Raw genomic sequence first — 23,548 nt, forward strand, 5'->3', positions numbered from 1 at the left:
AAAAAGCTAGTAGTAATAGGCCTTTCATCCTGTGTAGTTGTATAATGAACATTAATTTCATGACACTATTACTGAGAGAAGTGTGGTAAAGATGTGTAACTCACCTCTTTGGTTTCAGGCTTCCCGAAAGGAGCTGTATGCCCGTGAAATCCTGTCCTTACCCTTCATTTCTGTGGTCAACCGTAAGCGCAGGAAGCGGAGAGATGAGAAGCGTTTTGGGAGCAGTACGGAGGAGGATGACTCTGAGCAGGAGGCGGCACGCATGGGACAGGCAGAGCCAGAGGCTGAGGATACAGAAAAACAAAGGGAGTCCAGAGAATTGCAAGATCCCGTTTGTTCTCAGCCACAGGATCTAAAGCCAGACAAGGAAAAAGATACTGAAACTGAAAGCAAAGACCCTGCAAATAGGTGGCCGGCTACTGTAGAAGAGAGGATCCCTGCCGATGCCCGCTCTATTGTATCTGGATACTCCACTCTTTCTACATTGTGCTCAGAGCCTGCCTCCAGTGTTCGTGGGGGAGATGAGGCTGATGACGAGCGCAGCGAGTTCAGTCACATGGAAACTGATACAGAGGTAGGGGTAGTGAGAGAAGCAGAACGGCCACGTTCTCAGGACTCCTTTACCTCACAGAGACTTATTCCAGGGGATACACTAGCTCGCAAGAAATTTGGTAAAGGTAAACTTGAAAACTCAGATGAACTCACATCCTCTAATGTTCGTATACCACAGCGCATTAGACCAGCAGCAGCAGATGACCTATGTGTAACAGCAATGAGAAAGCCTGGATCTCCAGAAACTCGTCGCAGGAAAAGTGCTTGGAGACGTCATACTGTGGTGCTTCCAGGGCAGTTGACTGATCTTAACTTTAATGACTGGAAGGAGCCAGCCCTTGGGAAAACCGCTGCACCTGAAGCTGCAGCCCGGCTGAGTGGAGGAGCCTGGGCAGAGGGCAAAGATTCTGGACTCAGTAGCTTGGAATCCCAGAAGGCCAAAGCACCAGCTGGTCAAGAAACTGTAGCCAACAAGGGGACCAAATCCCAGAATGCTCCACTTCCCGGACTCCGACATTACTTGTGATCTCATTTGGCAGGTTCCTCGTTTTATTGCAACCAAGGGAGTGGCAGCAGGAGGTAGCCCTGTCTCTTGACAGGATCCAGGCTGCACTTATCTACAGTAAGACCCAAAGAATATGGCTTACGCCCTGCATGAAGCAGGGTATCTTATTCACATGACACATTTTTGTGACCTGCTCCTTTACTGTTCTGAAATAGTTAATGTAATTTTGGTGCCATTTCACATCATTACAGCAGCTGACAGGTCCCATCGGTGTGGGCCATTTGTGGTGAAGATGACAATATGTCTCCAAGGCACAGCTGCCAAGAGCTGGTCCCTGGATACTTGGTGTTCAGAGCTGGGTACAATGACCCAATACTAGTCTTCTACACAGACCCCTATTATATACAACAAGAGATGTGTGCAGATCACAGAGAACTCAGCAACAAGACACCCACATTCTGATACATAAACTCTGGTGCCTTATTGCATTTTATTTTTTACATTTTAAAACCCTTTTTACCTAGTCTGCTTACAACAGACCTCAGAAGGTGAATGGCAGTATGTGCGCAATACACGGTTTAGTATGTACATTCCTAGTATATGAGCATTTTAGATATTGCAGTTTTTAGGCTAATTCTTACGGAAGATGTGAAGTGTGTATGAACAGGTTTCCATCTGTGTTTCAGGCTCTGAGCACAGCACAGAAAGGCAGGGAGACTACACATCCACCCTCCTCTAGCAATGCAGCTTTTACCTGAGGCACTGGTGGGCAGATAGATGCTTTTCCTATCGGGAGACAGGTTTGCCATAAAATTAGATTCAGATCAGCCTTAGCTGCTTTCACACCTGCACCAACTTTAAATTTAAGGGAGAAATATTTTCGGCACTGCAGTTTGTGGTTGGAGCACCAAGGCAGCAGCTTATCAGAGCTTTACAAGATGCATGAAGAATGTTGCAGATATTTCTGCCCTTTTCATTTCTTTGTCTAGCTGACTATCCAAGGTTTACCTGACTTCAGGTGTCCATTGTCCATACACCTTGTCAATTTTCCCAGAAAATTCAATCATGTTAATGAAATCGGCCAGAGATCAATGCCACCCTATTGGAATTCCAATTGATTTCTGGGCGAAAGCAAATAAAACAGTTTATCGCTTCAGAGGGAAAGAACTTTCTCCAAAAGGGAAGTTGGGGGGGGTGGAGTGGGGGAATAACGACCTGAGGATCGACCCTGCTGCTCCATTAATCTTATTAAATAAGTCTATTTGCAATATGTGGCTAATAGATCCCTCTCTGATCAGATTTCGATCAGAGAGGGATCTATCGATTGACCAAATCCAGTGGACACCTGCTAGTGTGGGGCCACCTTTTGGCAGCAGAGACCAGCACGCTGGGCTTGCCAACAGAGAGTTTCCCAGGCCTATGAGCTATTGTTGCTACATAATGCTTGACACACACTGTACAATTTGTGATAAAGTAATCAATCAGTACCTTCCATATGTAACATCTTGCATTAGTAGATATTACACTCCACACTGCTAGCTCTGTGTTGCCTAGTGCAGTACCAACCTACAGAAACATTGCCTGTGTGCTGCTACAGCTAGATTTTAATTATCTCTGTTACATACAATGTTTACATCAAATCTAACTTTTAATTTGCTAAACATATGAATGACAGGGCTACAAATTCAGAGATGTATGTTTACAATCCTGTTTATTTTATCAGTGGTACAGATTCCCTACATTCTACAGCTGATTTGGGGGCTATGGACTCCTCTGTGTCTTGTTTACTGGGAGACATATTGTTTACAAACCATAAAGTATTCAGTCTGCGTCTTATAGGCATCCTGTGGGCAGAGGAAATTGTATCTAGTTTTGTGCTTCATTTGTTTCTGGTTGTGTGAGCAGAAGGCTCAGGCCACCTTCTGTTTTCACATTGCAGAGGGTTAGCAGCCTGGACCAGCCCATCATATTTAGAGGTAACAGGAGGTAGGTTTTATTTTGTACCTTCCTCATCACCACGGCTCATCTAGAACACAGTATTTATTGCCTTAATTATGCTTACATCTTTACATGCATGTCCTAGGCTAGGGGAATGGAATTATGGAGCTCTTGTATTAAATTCCTATTTATGAATACACCATTTTAAAGATTTTACTTGCCACTGATAATGTGGTTCTCTTGTTGGCTAGTGAAATACACTATTGTAATTTTCACCCAGACAGGAGAAGCACATCAGCTGCAGTCCTCCTGAGACATTAGAAAAACTTTGACACATATAGCAAAAAATCTTAAAAAGGTTCTTCAAATTCATAAAGTCAGTCTTCATACAATCAACAGTATATCAAAACCAATATCTAGAACTGACAAGAACTGAGGTCTGGCTTGGCTTGATGAATGGTTGTGACCCTTATAGGCGTGTGTTTAGAGGCAACAACACATGTTCGTTTCAGGCTTTTTTTTTTATATAATGTAAGTGCCCTTCATCAGGCCGTAATACATAATTCTGTATGGCTCAACCAAAAAAAAAAAAAAAAGCAAGGAAAGGACGAAAAAATGGAAAGAGGCATCTGAACCCACCAGACGCACGCAATGACTTTCCCAATGGTGTAAAGGAGGAGACACTGCTATACCGGGAATCCCAGCCAAGCCAGACCACAGTTCTTGTCAGTTCTAGATATTGTGTTTTATATATCGTTGATTGTATGAAGACTGACTTTATGAATTTGAAGAACCTTTTTAAGATTTTTTTGCTATATGTGTCAAGTTTTTCTAAACAGTTTTTGTACTACACGATTGCATTCTAGCTCTCTTTTTTTTTTTTTTTTTTTTTTTTTTTACAAAAGTCCTTTTCTAAAGCAACAAAGCTTAAAGTGGGAGAGGGGGACTGCCTGATAAAAAGGACTGTTTTGATCTTTCACCGTATAAAGGATTTTACCCGATTATATATCTGTAGGTCCTCCTGAGACAGTCAGTACCAGACCAGACTGCTGTGGCACAGTCGCTACAGTTCTGAGACACAGTACCATACAAGTGCAGTAATAACAGCACCACGGCAGAGCAGCTATACTTCCCCAGAGATACTTATACAAAGTAAAAAAATTTTGTACACTAATATGATGTGAAGAGCTAATATGATCTCTTCCACCCCCTCTCGCCACCCCCCAAAAACAAGTGCACATATAAATTCAATCTCCTGTACTACAGTGCCATCCCAGGCATAATGCAACATCTTAACATGGCTGCTGGCATCAGTAGGTACCAACATGCCTGAAATGATAATGTGACAGATGTAATGCAACATATGATAATCCCACTGAGACTAACTAATAAAATATTATGAATAATGTATGCTTATTCAATTCAGTACTTACCTTTGGTTAATCAAAACATTTTGGAAGACAGCTGCCGATGTAAACACACTGGCTCTGCTGAGCTGCCTGGCTGCACTGTGGAGGGAAGGTGCTGCTAAGCCAGAGCAGGAGAGAACAACATGGCTGGCCATCAGTTTCCAGCAGGCTCAACTGCCAAATACAACATTGGGGTACACTTGTGCACACCTTGGATAATACCCTGAAGCTATCACAAACAATCATTTCTACTGGCAAAAGTCAAAGGTGCATAAAAGACTATACATATAAATCATTAATAAAGTGCTGTGTTATATGAGCTGACATAGTGGCAGCTTCCTCTAACTCAACTAGTGCAAAGAGCTGCGTATGTCACTACACCACAAAGTATGTATGTTTAGCATACAATAGTCTGTAGGAAATCCTCCACCTTGAAATCAATAGCCATCACCCACAATGGCCCCACACAGTGCAGCATTCACCAGCTAAAGAGATCTCCACAAGCCTAAATCGCTCAATACACTGCAAAGACGTGCGCTCACAGGACTGATGTGCTCTGTACTCATCAGTATACTGAAGCCAAAGCAGAATGAGCATAAAATCGTCATACTGTAGGATGCTCTGCTGTCCCGTGCTCTCTCTGATGGTTGCATCCACCAGACTTTATCAGGAACCATAGGGACACAGACTAATTCTCTACTATAAGATTGCCCCAGTAATTCTAACATGAACCTTCATCTGTATCACTGATTGCTCCTATACTGCTCTTCAGCAGGGGTTGGGTTCTGGGGATTTCAGGGACTGTCCAGCTGAGATAGAACAAAAACACAGAGAGACACCAGCCGCCCCTTATGATGTAGTAGGTTAAAGTACCTTCTGAAATAAGTACAGTGAGTCTGGCCAAGGTGGGTTGCATCACTCGCAATCACAGTGTAACAGACAGTGAGGAAAACCTGTCCTCACTGGGGCTCTTGGGTCCTTCAGCTGGATGGGTTGCTCTCCCAAAAAATTATAGATAGTTTAAAAAATGTAGTTTAAAAACTTAAAACAGACCACCCTCAGTGGAAAGGAGGCTGTAGAACCAGTGAATTAGGGTGGAGGAGGCACAGTAGCAATCAATAAATAGTAAAAAGAAAGCTTATCTTTATTTAGGACAAATGCCCATATATGGGGTAAAAGGTTCAGAAACTAGTGTCTGACCCAGAGGCGGCCTTTGGGGATGGCAAGTGGGGCGATCGCCCCAGGCCCCGCACATGAAGAGGGCCCCCATGTCATGCCCGCCATACCATGCTCATTTTGGTGGCGGTGAAGGAAAGGACTACAGAAGTCTAGCTGTTTGTGTTCTGAGCAGTGTGCCATTCACAAATACTCAGATTTTCCTATTATGTTTTACACACCTTATGTTTTGCACCGCCCCCCCCCCTCCCTTTTATTGCTTAGGTTTTCGTCTTCAGCATGCTTTACTTTTGTAATGTATTTCGGCACTGACATGAAGCTTGCCAAATGTCAGATTAACCACTTGATGACCCACCCTTTACCCCCCCTTAAGGACCAGCGTGGTTATTAGTGATCTGTGCTGGGTGGGCTCTACAGCCCCCAGCACAGATCAGGGTGCAGGCAGAGAGATCAGATTGCCTCCCTTTTTTCCCCCCTATGGGGATGATGTGCAGGGGGGGGTCTAATCTCTGCTGCCTGCGTGTGGCTGGCGGGGGGGGGCACCTCAAAGCCCCCCTCCGCGGCGAAATTCCCCCCTCCCTCTCCTACCTGTCCCCTACCCGGTGATCCGGGCTGCACAGGACGCTATCCGTCCTGTGCAGCCAGTGACAGGACGTCCCCTGTCACATGGCGGCGATCCCCGCCGCTGATTGGCCGGGGATCGCCGATCTGCCTTACGGCGCTGCTGCGCAGCAGCGCCGTACAAATGTAAACAAAGCGGATTATTTCCGCTTGTGTTTACATTTAGCCTGCGAGCCGCCATCGGCGGCCCGCAGGCTATTCACGGAGCCCCCCGCCGTGATTTGACAGGAAGCAGCCGCTCGCGCGAGCGGCTGCTTCCTGATTAATCAGCCTGCAGCTGGCGACGCAGTACTGCGTCGCTGGTCCTGCAGCTGCCACTTTGCCGACGCACGGTATAAGCGTGCGGTCGGCAAGTGGTTTAAGGTAACATGCAAGAGCCTCAGCCTGAGGGCCCCAGGGGCATTTAGGTCAGTCAAGCATGGATTGGAGCTAGAGGGGGCTCAGGCTGGAGTTTCCAGACTGGCTGGGGATTGGTGCTAGGTTTCATGGGGAGCTAGTGATAGGTAGAGGCTGGCTGGGGTGCTAGGGACACGTACAGTTTGATTACATTACATATTGTAATTGTTCCTGTAGTGGTTGGCTTAGGGGCCTTTAACAAGTTTTTAAACAATAATAAGGCATACTGCTTTAGAGGTGGACAAGCCCGTGACTGTGGTGGTACGGTACATGGCCTTCACTTATTCCTCTAGGCCCCACATATGACACTCGCCCCAGGCCCCGCGTACTCTAAGGCCGGCTCTGACTCTGACCAATAAATTACCTTTTACCCCCATATGCATTTGCATTTGCCTATGCATTTGTCCTTACTTGGAGGTAAGCTTTCTTTTTGCTATTTATTGATGACTACTGTACAAAATTTCAACTTGCTCTACAACAGCAGCAGTTGGCATAGCAATTACTGAAGAAATACAATGTCCATATTGGCAGGTTAGAGAACACTTATAGGTTCTATCAGTGGTTTGTACATCTACCCCAATGTTGTTGAAGAAATGATTTTGTGGCTTGTAAAATCTTAATGCCTCCACTATTTGCAGGGGAGAGATGAGCACTGAATGAGCTTTGAACAGAAATGTATAGCATAGCTGAAGTTCTTACAGTGCCTTCACCAAATTTGATGAGCTGGGCCCAGTTCAACGCGCCTACATTCTTATCCCCACTTACCCCAACTGTCTGCTATGGCCTGACCCTCGGTTGTTGTAGTCCCAGCATTGCAGTAGCTATTTTGTGACTATTCTACCATTTCTGAGATAGCTGTTGATGCTCAGGTTGCCTGAATTTACTATCAGAATAAAAAAAAGTTTGTAAATGGGATTGTAAATGGGATTGTAAATGGGAACTATATATAGAGTTTACATGTGTTACTAAGAGAGGACCAGAATTTTTCCTTTGAAAGTAAATAAGGAGCCTCTTATCATTACTGGTTGTATTCGGAATCTTGAGTTCTAGGAATATTTTAGGTTGCTTAGTGATATTGTTGTTCAGGTTTGTTACATGGCCTTTTCTGTATGTGGCAAAGGATAGAGAACCAGAGGCAGGACAGGTAGTGGTTGGCTTTGAACTGACCAGAGTTGGCGGTGGTAAACTGGGAGCTGGTTAATGGTGGATGGTGTAAGTGGATGAAATAAGGAATATATATAGTGGGGCTTCCCTTGTCTGTCTGGGGACAGCCAACAATAGTCTCATTCAATGGGTACCCAACACTTACATGTAGTTGTTTTTTTTTTTAAATCTGGTAGAAAATTAGAGGTTTGCAACCTTCACCTGGTTCATTGTAGACTACAATAGTGAGTGCCGAAAGGTTAGTGCTTGAGTGATTGCAGTCATATGCACCTTCCTGCATGAGAATGCTTAGCAATGAATCCAGGACAACCTGCTATGGGGTTCCGATGAAGGTTGCACTTTTACAACCTAACACTGAAAAGAAAAAAAAAAATCTAGGCAGGTATGTGGTCATCTAAGGTGACCATATATAACAGGTCAATTGGGCACCAGGACCTGATATCAGGTTCATGTTGGGGAATAGGGGGGATAGACTTTAGATCGTAGATGGATAGTAGAATATCAGTGATTTTTGGTTACCGGTATTATCAGCAACACCTGGGGCCCAAATTAACCATAAATGTATGCAACATACACTATTAGACGCTAGATGGCAAATCAAACATACATCTGTTGAAAACTAGGACACTCTTGATAAGAAAAAAATGACTATGACTGGTTCCTATAACAAGCAGTGTGTGATAAATAGCTATATGGCTTGGTACTGCATGGTGCGATTAAGTTAGCAGAGGCAGTGCTCTGAATATTTAGGTGTGAGGCTGCAATCCAGCTAATAGCAGGGCAACAGCAAATGGTTTCTCTAATCCTTATGCCTAGCTTTACTCTCTTAGTTAAATTCAGGCACATTACATGTGAAGGATGGGCTGTCTGAATGTTCCATAGTAATCATTTGGCTTTGTCGCTATGCTGAGAATCTGACTGATTTGCTATGATAAGAACATAACTGTGTTTCCACTTTCAGCAGTAAAGTGATAAATGCCTCTAGTGGCCAGTCACCTCAGCTACACCACGCTGCCAGTCAGCTGCTCTTTGTATGGGAGTGTTGCCTTGGGGCTGCTGGAACATTTGGATTTGTTTAGCTTGTGTTGGTGCAGCACAGTTGTGACCTCAGAAACCCCCATGAACAAGGAGAGTCCAGCAGGCACAGTGACCACCACCACACTATTATGTTCCACTTTATTGCTGTAACTGGAAAACCCATACAAAGCTGATGGGCTCTAATACAACCAGAGGGCGGCTCTGCACCAACCACACATAGCAGCAGAGTGGTCTAAAAACTGTTAATAAAAGAGAGGAGGGATACGGGAATAGTGTTTCCAGCAGATCCAAAGGTAAACTGCAGAGAATAAGACATTTACTGAAGTACACGTGGCCACTGGACAGTTTTTTTCATCATGCAAGTTCAACACGAGTCACAAGCAAGGTAAAGGAACTGTGTGGGCCTCAGATGCACCGGTCGGTGTAATACCTTCTCAGCTGTAGTCGCAGTGCCCCTGCATGTCACCAGTGCCGCATGCTGCCGCTGATCTGTGCCCCTCCAATAGCTGCACTATCCACAACTGTACATGCTACCAATATCTTATATTTTCACTGCAATATATTGTGACTGTTACTACTTGCTGTGCACTAAACAGAACTGCCTCCTTTCCTTATGTGGGGCCGGCTGTGGGCCATCCTCTGCCAGTACCCTGCACCACTTATGCCTTTCTATGCCCATTCATATGATGCCCAAGTAGTGCCTGCACTCCTGCTGCATAACTCTGTGTGTCTGCGTACACAGTGCTTGCCTCCATACCAAGTCCTGTTGATGGAAGAGGACAACCTCTGATTTTTCCAGCTTGCTGTTGAACCTCAAGTCTCAGCATGTCCAGACTGCCTGCATTGAATATTTATAATATTGTATATACATGTTGCCTATCTCCTATTAATCCTGAATATCTGTCTTTGTCGCCTATGCTTTATAACCATTTTCATTTGGATCTTGACCTCAGACCCAGTGCCCACACCTTCCATTACATTGTACATATATATTTATATATATATATATATATATATTTTGACTTGGTGCTGCTAACAAACTTTACGACATGTTGCTTGATGTACGTTGTTATACCGATTGACTCATGCAATGATCTTCTATTCTGCTGCAGGAGGTTATTCTGCAACAGTCCAGGGGTTATATATCCACTGTCTCCTCCCAGCATTGCAAGCTTTCCCAGCAATAAAGGAGTTAATATGACCCACGATCCTTAGCAAAAAGTGTTTTTGTACACAAACTGCCACCATTCCAGACTAGTATTGTGACTAATGTATAATCCTGTTATGCATATAATGTAAAGTATTACTCTGTTCTGTAAATATGGTCTCTAAATGTGTAACATAATATAAAATGTATAAGAATTTTTAATGTTTGTTTTCCTCTCCTGCTTTATATAAAAATGGAGATACTGCTGAATAAAGCTGCTGTTTTCTTGATATAGAAAATACATATTCTGCTGGAGTGTATAACAAACACTCCAAACTAGACTAGAGATGAACTCCAGGACATAATGCCTTGGCTAAATAGGCAGCAGCCTACAGGAGCCGCTCATGCCGCTGCACTTGGAATGGGAGGAGGCATAAGAAAGTTGGCCTGGGAGGTTCAACTATCAGCCCAGCCCCTTCACTCCCCAGTTCGGAATGACTTTCTATGCTTAGTGGTCAAAGCAATGTGATGATTAGGAGTGGTCAATGACATGCAAATAATTCCAAATTGATTCAGGATTGTGTAAATTTTGCATAAATCTTGCATCAACTCAGTGAGCTATTAATGATTCTAACCATCCCTAGTGATTACATCATCAGAATCTGCTAAAAGTTACAAGCATGTCCAATCAGGGTAATGCCTGGGACCAGGCCAAAGGTGCTTAAAGGGAATTTGAAGTGAAAATACACTTATGAGATAATGAATTGTATGTATAGTACAGCTAAACAATAAAACAGTTGCTCATATTCTTTCCAGTACAGGAAGAGTTAAACTTCAGTTTCTCTGAGTTCTCTGACCCAACTGGGTGCTACAGTGCTGTTTTTTGAAGCACTTATACATAAAGGAAAAAAGAGTGAAAAACAACTTCAGATAAGGTTTTACTGCAGGGAAGTTCAAAGGCTCATTAGCTCTGCTCTGTTCCATGGTTTAAGATACAGTGTGTGGTTTGCAAACTGCATAACTGAATAACTGAATGAGGTTATAAAAAATAAATATATACCTGAAAATAAAAGTATGAAAAACTCTTCTTTGCTAATAATGTTTTATTAACTATCCATACTACACATACAATTCATTATATCATAAGGGTTTTTATTTATTTATTTTTTTGCTTCAGTGTCACTTTAAAGGGATCTGAGCAAGGTTTTCATAAAGTATATAAAACCAAACTTCCCAATTGGGGGATTAGTGGTGGCGGCAATCAGTTACTTTTGCTGTTTTCTAGGCCCCAATCTGTAAGCGCTCCACCATCTTCTCAATCCAGAGCCTCAAAAAAAAGGTGAAGTGAGGAGCACCGTAGCATAAATAGGTGTGCCTCGACCTCGTCCCAGTGCCTCTTGGGACCAGTATAGTTAAAAGGATGAATGGGTCGGCACCACCAAAGTATAATTAAAGCTCTTTACGGAGTCATAAAACAGCAGTGACAGAGGCTGTTTCGGGCTGTCAAGCCTTTTCCAAACTGCTCACCTGAGCAGTTTGAAAAAGGGCTTGACAGCCCGAAACTGTGTCTGTCACTGCTGTTTTATGACTCAATAAAGAGCTTTAATTATACTTCGGTGGTGCCGACCCATTCATCCTTTTGACAATCCAGAGCCTCAGCAGTTTGAATTACCCGCAATGGTAGCGCACTTCCCCAGCTGCCGCAGTGCAAGCCTGGAGATTTAGCCCTTCAATGTGAGTGCATCTCTGGAGATGCAGGGCTACATCTCCCAGCATGCATTGTGACAGCCAGGAAAAATCACTACCAGTGAACTAGTGAAGGCACTTTAACCTTCTGCGGCTCTGGATCGAGAAGAAGGAGCAGCCCCCTGAAGGCAAGTAATGCTTGCCAAAGGCTCACACCATTTACAAACCTCAGAACCCTTTAAAGGAAACCTGAAGTGAGAGGCAGAAGGTTCCTCCAATATTTATGTCCTTTTAAACAGTACCAGTTTCCTGGCATCTTGTTGATCTCTTAGCAACAGTAGAGTTTAAATCACACGCCTGAAAGCAGCAGGCATGCATACTTCAGTCAGAAAGATCTGCATGCTTGTTCAGGGACTTAAAATTTTAGAGGCCTTTTAAACAAACAATGTAAGTTGCCTGGTTGTCCAACTGAACCATTTTATCTAATACTTTTAGCCATAGACCCTGAACAAGCATGCAGATCAGATGTTTCTGACTGAAGTCTGATTGGATTAGCGGCATGCTTGTTTCAGGGCTGTGACCCAGACACTACTGAAGGAAATAAATAGGGATGGGACGAATCCACAATTTCTTCGAATCCGAATCTAAAAAGGTTCTCGAATATTTCGAACCTTTCGAATCCCGAATCTAACGAATCCTACACATAAGAATTGTGCGATCCATGGTATAGTTGCCCGCAGTATAGGTACCCAGGCATAGGTGCCCGCAGTATAGGTAGCTAGGTAAAGGTGTCTTCAGTATAGCTAGCAAGGTATGGTGGCCTTCAGTATAGGCAGCAGGGTATGGGGGCCTTCAGTATAGGCAGCAGGGTATGGGGGCAGTATAGGCAGCAGGGTATGGGGGCCTTCAGTATAGGCAGCAGGCTATGGGGGCCTTCAGTATAGGCAGCAGGCTATGGGGGCCTTCAGTATAGGCAGCAGACTATGGGGGCTTTCAGTATAGGCAGCAGGCTATGGGGGCCTTCAGTATAGGCAGCAGGCTATGGGGGCCTTCAGTATAGGCAGCAGGCTATGGGGGCCTTCAGTATAGGCAGCAGGCTATGGGGGCCTTCAGTATAGGCAGCAGGCTATGGGGGCCTTCAGTATAGGCAGCAGGCTATGGGGGCCTTCAGTATAGGCAGCAGGCTATGGGGGCCTTCAGTATAGGCAGCAGGCTATGGGGGCCTTCAGTATAGGCAGCAGGCTATGGGGGCCTTCAGTATAGGCAGCAGGCTATGGGGGGCTTCAGTATAGGCAGCAGGCTATGGGGGGCTTCAGTATAGGTAGCAGGCTATGGGGGGCTCAGTATAGGTAGCAGGCTATGGGGGGCACAGTATAGGTAGCAGGCTATGGGGGGCACAGTATAGGTAGCAGGCTGGGGGGCTCAGTATAGGTAGCAGGCTGGGGGGGGATCAGTGTAGGTAGCAGGCTGGGTGGGCTACTTTACCTACACTGCAGTAGGTAGCTGGGTCATATCCTCCTCCCGCTCCCCACAGCCTCCTCCGCTCGCCCCCCTGCATAAATAAGCAGAAGCAGCCTCTCACCTCCAGCGTGGAGTGCAGTACGGCAGACTTCACTTCCTAGTTCCCCCTAGTGGCCGCCTGACCGGCTCTTACTGATGACGTAGTAAGAGCCAGTCACTAGGGGGAATAAGGAAGTCTGCAGGAGGTCTGCCGCTCCGGGCTCCACACTGGAGGTGAGAGGCTGCTGCTTCTTATTTATGCAGGGGGCGAGCGGAGGAAGCTGCGGGGAGCGGGAGGAGGACACTTGCGAGCGGGTGAAGCGGCAGATGCGCGGGGATTCGGCGAGTGGTAAATGGCGTCGGAATTCGAATCCACGAATCTCGAATATTTCCTAATATTCGAGGGATTCGTGGATTCGCCGTCCCATCCCTAGAAATAAATATGGCAGTCTCCATATCCCTCTCACCTCGGGTTCACATTGTCACACTCCTTTATGTTGTTGAGCAAAGATATAACAAGTACCCTGTAAAACAAGTGTAGCTATTATATGGCCCATACTGGAGGTGCAGTCATCAGGCCCCCATAACTGAGTGAAGGAATCATATCATAATAGAACAGTAGTTGGCAGGTAAGCATTTAGTGCTAGGTACACACTTTTGGTTCAGTCCTGTCTTGTTTCCTATTCTGTCTCCTACCTACTGCATGTCACATGGTGCCATTCAATATTTACCAGCAAAGAGAGGTGGAAACAAGTCAGGAGGGAATCAGTCAGTGTGCCAAGACAGTGCAGTAAGTATACCCAATACTTAACACTTCCTGGCTGACCTCTGCAATGAGATAAAATAGAAAAAAACCGAGAGCCCAATATGGTGTAGTATGTTAAAGACAATTGGTAAGTGGTTTAGTGAGAGAATTTATACTCACAAACATGGGTTACCATTCAGCCAACCACTCAATAGGCAGGTGAGGAGATTAGACCTGTCCTCACTCAGGATTTAGAAGTCGCTCTCTGTAGGAAAGAAACAAGAAAGGGGGTAGCACTCCCCTCCACCAGGAGTGGACACAGAGTATTTGTATGTAGAACAGAGCTGCCAGCAAGATAAAAGTCAATAACATTTTTAAAAATTGCTTGGAGGAAGTGGTGGGCTTGCCTCCGAAAAGCAGACACGAGATCCTGTCTTCATATAAATCAATACATTTATTATACGGTACTCCAAAAACAGTGCAACGCGTTTTGCAAGCCCAGCCCGCTTCATCAGGCAAACGTGGGGTCAAAACATAATTTCGGCAATAGCAGGTGTAGCCCCTCAGTGAGGACGAAATTCTGTTTTGTCCCCACATTTATTGCCTGATGAAGCGGGCTGGGCCTGCGAAACGCGTTGCACTGTTTTTGGGGTACCGTATAATAAATGTATTGATTTATATGAAGACAGGATCTCGTGTCTGCTTTTGGTAGGCAAGCCCACCACTTCCTCCAAGCAATTTTTAAAAATGTTATTGACTTTTACCTCTGTTCTACATTCAAATACTCTGCAATGAGATGGGGGTTCTCTGATTTGGAGTAGTGATCAGTGAGATGCAAATAATTTCTCCTTGCATTCAAAGTTCATGTAAAAGTTATGCAGCTTGAAACTTTAACCACTACAATTGACAGGAAGTTATTCTGATCCGATTTCTGATTTCAAGCTGCATATAATCTACATGAAATTTGAATGCAATTAGAAATGATTTGCATCTCATTGATCATTCCTACTTTGAAGCATTTAACGGGTAACTTCAGCCTAAACAAACATATCATTACATTACATTAGTTAGATTATATTACCTATCTATTTTAATTAACAAAGTAAAGAAGCCTGCCCCCTTGTGGCTCTGCTCAGGAATCATTATAGCTGAGTCATTATAGCAAAGCCAGACTGAATGCTCAGTCAGGGATTTTATCAGGGCTGCTAACAAGCAGGCCGAGCAGTGAAGAATGAAACAGAGAGCAGGGTAGGTGTTTTCTCTAATGTTCCCACTGATATACATGGTAAAATACATGAGGGTACTTCATCTCTGGTTCACTTTAAGGGCATATTCACAGTGGGACGTTGTGGTTTAATGCGACGGTAAAGTCGCAACGCACCGTATGCAGTGAGTTACCATAATCCAACATTTTTCAACGTAACGTTAACGTTGCACCGTGAACATCCCATAGGAATATCAGTGCAGTAAGCTGCGACCTAAGGCTTACAACACTAGATTGAACTAACAACTCAGAATGAACTGAGAACATAAAACAGGCATTTGCAAATTGCTAAAAGACACATTGAACCCTTATGTAGGCCTGGATTTTTTGCAGGCATCATCTATTTCAGAGGACATTACTTTATCAGCGCATTACCTTTCCACTTTTCTTTCTCATGTCAGTCTGCAAAGATAAAAACAATCATAGTTACATTGTTTTCTGGTTGAACTCAATGGACGTATGTCTTTTTTTTCAACCCAAATAAATAAGTACAACACCAGCCTGCTCCCTCACATATCCCTGTTGATCCAGAGGAAGGTGAAAAACCCTTACAAGGTCCAATTAGCCCCAAAAGGGAAAAAATTCCTTCCGACTCCAGATGGCAATCAGATAAAATCCCAGGATCAATACCACTGGTCATTAACTAGTAATTGTAGCCATGGATGTCTTTCATCGCAAGGAAAGCATCTAAGCCTCCTTTAAATGCAGATCTAGAATTTGCCATTACTACTTCATGTGGCAATGCATTCCACATCTTAATCACTCTTACTGTAAAGAACCCTTTCCTAAATAAATGGCTAAAACGTTTTCCCTCCATGCGCAGATCATGTCCTCTAGTCCAGGGGTTCCCAGCCCTTTTGGACCAGAGGACCACTTTGATGTAAGACATTCTTTCCAAGGCCCCGGAGATCGGAATAGGGCTTCTTCCGCACTCCCCCTCCCCCCCCCCCCCCCCCCCTTTCCAGTATGTTGTGCGGTCCCTCCATGTCCCCTCGTTCTCTGGCTGGCTGCTCTGTTACATGTGTAACACGAACCCAAGTCACAGCGACTGTGCGGCCCCATCCACCTCTATTGAACTATCATCGCCAGAGGTGTCCTGCACATGTGTGGTTCATTCTTTGGAGAAGCACTCATGGGCAGGATGTTGTCAATGACAGTATTGTGATCGACACAAGCACATTGACAGGGATGCACACTAGTGTACAAGTCACACACGCAACAGAGCCACCGGTGGGAGAATGAAGGGGACCCAGAGGATATCGAGGAATGGAATACAGGTGGACTTAAAGTAAAATGCAGTATATTTAACATCAGTTCAGGTTTCCTTCAGCATTACCTCACTGCCCCACTACCTAAAAATTACAATTAGCATATTAAAAAAAAATGCACAAAAAGGGCATATATACATACTTGTTTGCTGTATGCCAGGCTCTCCCTAGTCAGCTGACACAGCTGCTCTGTCTAGCTAAATTGCACCCTTACAAAAGCACGCTCGCTGTTGTGGCTGCAACAAACAGTAGCCACAGTGATGCAGGAATTGTAGCCATTCATTGGCCAGTTTGATGGAGAGGGTGGGACTGGAAGCTGGCATTTTTAAGAAAAGGGGAATGGAATGATTAGCCACACTTGTAGCAATATGTAGTATTGCAGTTTAGCCACTAGATGTCTCACTACTGTTATTAAGGATTCAGCTTTGTACAACTTGTTGGTTCCTCCCTGTGTATGTGTAATAGAGATGGGAAGTAGGGTTGCCAGGTGTCCGGTTTTACACAGGACAGTCCGGTTTTTGTGCGCTGTGTCCAGTGTAAAAAAACATGCTAAACCGGACAATTAAGTTGTCCGGTTTTAGAGCCCCCCCGCAGCGCAGGAGGAGAACAGCGCAGCAGAGAGAGAGCTGGGAGCAGCGGTGGAGAAGGGGGGCAATCTCCCCCCCCTTCCCTCACCTTAGGGTGCTCTCTCTCCCCCGCTGTCTCCTCCAATATGATGTGCAGGGCTGGCGAGTGGCTGCAGGCGGAACTTACCTCTGTGTCGCTCCAGCGCCGGAAGTTCGGGTCCCGCAGCCGCTGAGAATCTCATTCATGAGCCGGACAACACTATCAGTCTGAATAGTGTTGTCCGGCTCATGAATGATTCGGATCTTTGATCCGGATCTTTTTTGAGTCGAAACTCAGCGGCTGCGGGACCCAAACTTCCGGCGCCTGCGACACAGAGGTAAGTTCCGCCCGCAGCCACCCGCCAGCCTGCACATCAATATTGGAGGAGACAGCGGGGGAGAGAGACAGCACCCTAAGGTGAGGGAAGAAGGGGCTGGGAGATTGCCCCCCTTCCCCCCGCCCCTGGCTACCTATTCTGGGCACATATAGCCCCTGGCTACCTATTCCGGGCACATATACCCCCTGGCTACCTATTCTGGGCACATATAGCCCCTGGCTACCTATTCTGGGCACATATAGCCCCTGGCTACCTATTCTGGGCACATATAGCCCCTGGCTACCTATTCCGGGCACATATACCCCCTGGCTACCTATTCCGGGCACATATACCCCCTGGCTACCTATTCCGGGCACATATAGCCCCTGGCTACCTATTCTGGGCACATATACCCCCTGGCTACCTATTCTGGGCACATATACCCCCTGGCTACATATACTGGGACATATATACCCCTGCCTACGTATACTGGGACATTTACACCCCTGCCTACATATACTGGGACATATATACCCCCTGGGCACATATATCCCTGGCTACATATACTGGGAACACTGGCTGTTTGTCATTATGTGCATTTAGTGGTGAAAAGCTGTCTCTTTTGTGCATTTACTGGTGAAAAGCTGTCTCTTTTGTGCATTTACTGGTGAAAAGCTGTCTCTTATTATGTGCATTTACTGGTGAAAAGCGGTGTCTTATTATGTGCATTTACTGGTGAAAAGTGGTCTCTTATGTGCATGTACTGGTGAGGACAGTTAGTGACATGGCTATGTACTCTGTAATGTGCTGCAGAAGATGTCAGTGCGATATAAATACTGTAAAAAACATTTTTTAAAAAGCCCATTGCTTAGCCCCACTCTACATAAAAGTGCGCTTCTGACTCCGTCCCTAACTCCACCCCCTGTCCGGTTTTCTCCATCAGCCGACCTGGCAACCCTAATGGGAAGTTCGGATCTTTTCAATGATCCGGATGATTCAAATCGGATCATTGAAGAGATCCGGATCTTTGATCCGAATCTCGGATCATTTTACTACCGAAGCATTCGGGGGTGAAATGAATAGCAGGACAGGTCTTTCCCTGCTGTGGACAGGAGAAGGGGAGGGGGGTGGACACACAGAGAAGGGGAGAAGATGGACAGAGGGCAGGGAATGGACAGAGATGGGAGGAGGGACGAGCAGAGAGCAGAAATGTTTGTTTGCACACAATACCCACATGCTGCAATCATATGCTTAACATGTATTTCACCTATATGTTCATCTGTGTACTTTGAAAGCAAACGTGGCATTGAAAGAAAGCATTCCCAGAAGTGAAGTGCAGCTGTATAGTGCCGAGTGCAGGAGGATCATATTGCGCTGCAATCACAGTGCCTGCAAAGTTACTGAGCTGTGCTGAGCTGAGCCAAAAGTTTCCAATGTGATCACTGTGCAGCATTACGAAACAGCCAGCCTATAATGGGCAGCACATTGCAGCCAGTATGTGTGCTCTACACACATCTGGCAGTGGCACCGATGTCCCCTCTCTCTCCTCTTCCTGTGGCTGCAAGGCTGCCTCCCCTCCAACTCAGCGATCCATCCCTGCTCTGCTTCCAGGACCCCGCTGCGAGGGGGCGTGTCGCTCCTTGCCCCGCCCCTTTTTCAATCCGAATCACTCATTTTGATGATTCGGATGATTCGACTCACAAAATAGATTCGGATCAAAGATCCGGATCGTTCATGATCCGGACAACACTAATATGTAAGGACACAGGCTTGTGTGATAAGCATGATTAAAGCCTCTCAGTTATAATCTACCATGCGTGTCTGCAAATAGAAGAAACCTAACATAACAAACATGGTGGCAGCGGTGTACAGGACTTCAGAGTAACCGAGCAACAAACTGAACTCACAAGAAGAGACAGCAACCCAGCAAGGAAGAGTCAGCCACAGCAACAGTGTCCCTGTACAGTTAAAGACAGCATGGAGAGTGGATTGAACCCCCCTGGGAAACTAGATGTGAGTTCATCTAATCTGGCCCAAGCATGGAAGCAATGGAAAGAAGAGTTCACATTGTATGTGGATCTCACAGTAGCAGCCAGTGATGAAAAGCGCAAAATAAAACTATTCCACTACTTAATAGGAGAGAAGGGCAGAGAAATATCACAGACTTTAGTCAGAGAAAATGACATAGAGGATATGACTGTGAAAGACATTATTCAGATGTTTGATAAACAATGTGACCCTAAGAAGAATGAAACTGTGGAAAGATTTACATTTTTTTCAAGAAATCAGGAGACTGGTGAAACCATAGACAGCTATGTTACAGAACTGAAAATACTAGCAGCAAGCTGTGAGTTCAGTGATCTCAGAGACTCTCTAATCAGAGACAGGATAGTATGTGGAATCCAGGACTCTCGCCTGAGAGAGAGAGATTACTGAGAGAGGAAAACCTAGACCTAGAGAAATGTACTAAGATATGCAGAGCCTCTCAGCTCACAAAAGACAGCCTAAAGATGATTGAAAGTTCAGCTGATGTTGGTGTGCATGCTGTATCAGTCACACACAGGAGTCAGAAGTTTCCAGAAAGCACCATACAGTGTAAATATTGTGGAAGAAGACATGAGAGAGATAAAGAGAAGTGCCCAGCATATGGACAGTTGTGCAAATCCTGTGGGAAAAAGAATCATTTTGCCACTCAGTGCAGAGAAGACTAAACCAGAGACCAGTAAACACAGTGACACAGAACACAGACTCTGACAGTGCTGAAGACTTGTGGTGGATACAACTACAGCCAGCAGCAGAGAGTGTTAATATGGTAAAGCAACAGGAATCTAAGGATGCAAAACAACTTTTTGCAACTTTCTTGCTGGATGAGAGACCTGTCAGATTTCAGCTGGACTGTGGAGCAAGCTGCAATGTTATTCCTTATACTTTAATTAACACACAAGTAACAATTCAGCCTACAGATCAAGTATTAATGATGTATAATAAAACCACCCTGAAACCCATGGGCACATGCTGACTGAAAATAAGAAACCCGTGTAAAAAGTTATAGGCTTGAATTTATTGTGGTAAACAATGGCGATCACAGTCCCCTGTTGGGAGTAAAAGCGGTTCAGGCTATGGACTTGATAAAAGTACAGTCTCACAACATTATGTCTCTGGATGTCTCCCAGCAAACCAGCATGTTGGAGCAAAAGACAAGTGGTAATCTGGATTTACAGTTTGTACGGACACATTATGCAGATCTCTTTGAGGGTGATGGTTGCCTGGAAGGCACATACAAGTTTGAAATAGACTCGTCAATACAGCCCTCTAGATTACCAACCAAAAGAGTACCTGTATCTTTAATGCAGCCACTAAAGGATGAGCTAAAAGATCTACAGTCCAGACATATAATCGCACCAGTACATGAAAGTACAGACTGGATAAGCAGTTTAGTGATTGTGAAGAAACCCTCAGGCAAACTAAGAATATGCATAGACCCTAAACCTCTGAATAGAGCACTGAAGAGAAACTATTACCCCATGCCTATAATAGAAGACATTTTGCCTGATTTGTCAAAAGCTAGGATTTTTTCAGTATGTGATGTTAAAAATGGATTCTGGCATGTGAAATTAGATGAGCAATCAAGTTACTTGACAACATTTTCAACTCCATTTGGGCGTTATCGGTGGCTGAGATTGCCCATGGGAGCCAGTCCGGCTCCAGAAGTCTTTCAACAGAAGTTAAAGAAAACCTGTACTGAAAATAAAAGTCAAAATAAGCATACACAAATCATACTTACCTTCCATGTAGTCTACTCCTCAGTGTCTTTCTCCTGTCCCGCGTCCTGTTTGTTCACTATGATCAAGGGAATTTTCCGTCCTCCATTTTGAAAATAGCCATTACCCATAACAGCTTTCTGGTCAGCACACAGTTAAACTGTAACATCGCCCACTTGAGCCATAGGGAAACATGGACATTACCTGGTACATCCGTTTTCCTCTCAGCTATAACTGACAGCAACTGATATTTTACTGACAGCAACTGATATATTTCAGATCTGACAAAATATTGTCAGAACTGGATGGGATTATTGTCAGAAGAAAATGGTGAGCTTCTGAGAGGAACTGATGGTGAGGTAACTCTGTAATGTTCATTTGAAGTTACCTCATGTGTTTATTTTAAATATTTTTACTCAGTACAGGTTCTCTTTAAGTCAAGCCTTAGAAGGACTCCCAGGAATAAAAACAATAGCAGATGATATACTGATAGTTGGGGAAGGCGATGATAAGGAATCAGCAATGAAAGATCATGATCAGAAGATGATACAATTCTTGAACAGGTGTAGAGAGAAGCAAATTAAACTAAATTTGGAAAAATTCAGAATGAAAATGACTGAAGTTCCATACATAGGACATCTGCTAACCTCAAATGGCTTGAAAGTAGATCCTGAAAAAGTGAAGGCTGTACAAGAAATGCCTACACCTACAGATGTACGAGGAGTTTTGCGGTTCCTGGGTATGGTCAATTACCTTTCTAAATTCTGTAAGCATCTCTCAGACATGTGTGAGCCGTTGAGACAGTTAACCCATAAAGATGTACTCTGGGAATGGACAGACATACAGGAGACTGCATTCCAAGAGGTGAAGAAAGCGATTGCAGACACAGCCACCCTTAAATACTTTAACCCAGAGGAAGCGGTGGTATTGCAATGTGATGCTTCAGAAACAGGCCTTGGAGCCACATTAATGCAGAGAAAACAGCCTATTGCTTTTGCAAGCAGAGCTGTCACACCTACAGAACAGGCTTATGCACAGATTGAGAAAGAACTACTTGCAGTGCTATTTGGCATGGAAAAATTTCACCAATATACCTATGGACGACAGGTACAAGTGCATTCAGATCATAAGCCTCTGGAGAGTATTACAAAGAAGCTGCTATTAAATGCACCAAAACGACTGCAGCGCATGCTTCTTCAACTACAGAAATATGATTTTGACATCAGCTACTGCCCAGGAAAAGATTTACTTATTGCAGATACGCTGAGTAGAGCCTACTTACCCACTGGAGCAGAAGGTGGAAAAGGCATTGAGAATATTAACATGTGTGAGTACTTAGCTGTATCAAAAGATCGGTTAGAAGAAATACAGAGCAATACAGAAAAAGACAAGAAACTGCAGATTTTGAAAAATGTCATATTAGAAGGCTGGCCTAAATATAAACAACATGCACCAGTTGAAGTATTGCCCTTTTTCCATGTAAGAGATGAACTGTCAGTGCAGGATGGTGTCATATTTAAAGGTGAAAGAGCCGTTATACCAGAATCAATGAGAAGGAGCATACTAGAGAGATTGCACTCCACTCACACGGGCGTAGAAGGATGTCCACGCAGAGCACGGGAATGTGTTTACTGGCCAGGAATGAATGATCAAATAAAACAATGGATTGCAAAATGTGACATATGTGCATCATGGTCTGACAAGCATCAAAAAGAAACTTTGCAACCACATGCAATTCCAGATAGGCCATGGTCCAAGGTAGGCCTAGATTTGTTTAGCTGGAATAACAAAGAGTACTTGGTAACTGTGGACTATTTCTCCAACTTCTGGGAAGTGGACTACTTACAAGACACAAGGGCAAAGACTATGATCAAGAAACTGAAAGCGCATTTTGCAAGGTATGGCATTCCGGAGATTGTATTCTCTGATAATGGGCCTCAGTTTACCTCGGATGACTTTAAACAATTCAGCAGGGTATGGGATTTTCATCCACAAACTTCATCACCTGGATATCCTCAAAGCAATGGCAAAGCAGAGTCAGCAGTAAAGACAGCCAAAAGACTGATGCAGAAAGCAGAACAGGCTGGCACAGATGTTTATTTGAGTTTGCTGGATTATAGAAATACACCCAGTCAAGGCCTGGAGACTAGTCCAACACAGAGACTTATGAGCAGGCGTACTAGAACTCTATTACCAACCATGAGTCGTCTATTGAGACCAAAACTTGTGGAGAACTGCAAAGAAAAACTGCAGAGGAATCAAAGTCGACAGGCATTGTACTATGATAAGTCAGCCAAAGATCTACCTGAGCTCCAGAGAAATGATACAGTACGCGTTCAGCCAATGAACAAGTATCAAAAACAGTGGCATAAGGCAAAAGTTGTGGGGAAATTAGGATCTCGGTCCTATGAAGTGATAACAGAGGAAGGAAGAAAACTGAGAAGAAATCGGAGGCA

At 44.5% G+C, this 23,548-nt stretch overlaps 2 protein-coding genes across 27 annotated transcripts in view; one reads left to right on the forward strand and one right to left on the reverse strand.

Moving 5' to 3' along the window:
* The window catches only part of ARHGAP23 (Rho GTPase activating protein 23), a 180,985-nt gene extending 177,644 nt beyond the window's left edge, over positions 1-3,341 (forward strand). For 2 of the 3 annotated variants that reach the window (XM_068262515.1, XM_068262514.1), the window contains exon 24: positions 119-3,341. In XM_068262515.1, coding sequence (XP_068118616.1) covers positions 119-1,078 — 960 coding nt within the window. In that variant the 3' untranslated portion in view covers positions 1,079-3,341. The remainder of the gene's footprint in view (positions 1-118) is intronic. The other variant, XM_068262516.1, reaches the window with a different exon arrangement.
* Positions 1-23,548, reverse strand: part of SRCIN1 (SRC kinase signaling inhibitor 1) — a 1,481,450-nt gene that overhangs the window by 64,877 nt on the left and 1,393,025 nt on the right. For 23 of the 24 annotated variants that reach the window (XM_068262488.1, XM_068262500.1, XM_068262499.1 and 20 more), the window contains one exon: positions 15,517-15,543. The exons of the other annotated variant lie outside the window; for it this stretch is intronic. In XM_068262488.1, the coding sequence (XP_068118589.1) occupies positions 15,517-15,543 (27 nt within the window). The remainder of the gene's footprint in view (positions 1-15,516; positions 15,544-23,548) is intronic. 24 annotated transcript variants of the gene reach the window in all.

Source organism: Hyperolius riggenbachi, chromosome 12 (assembly GCF_040937935.1).
Source record: "Hyperolius riggenbachi isolate aHypRig1 chromosome 12, aHypRig1.pri, whole genome shotgun sequence".
Classification (NCBI taxonomy): Eukaryota; Metazoa; Chordata; class Amphibia; order Anura; family Hyperoliidae; genus Hyperolius; species Hyperolius riggenbachi.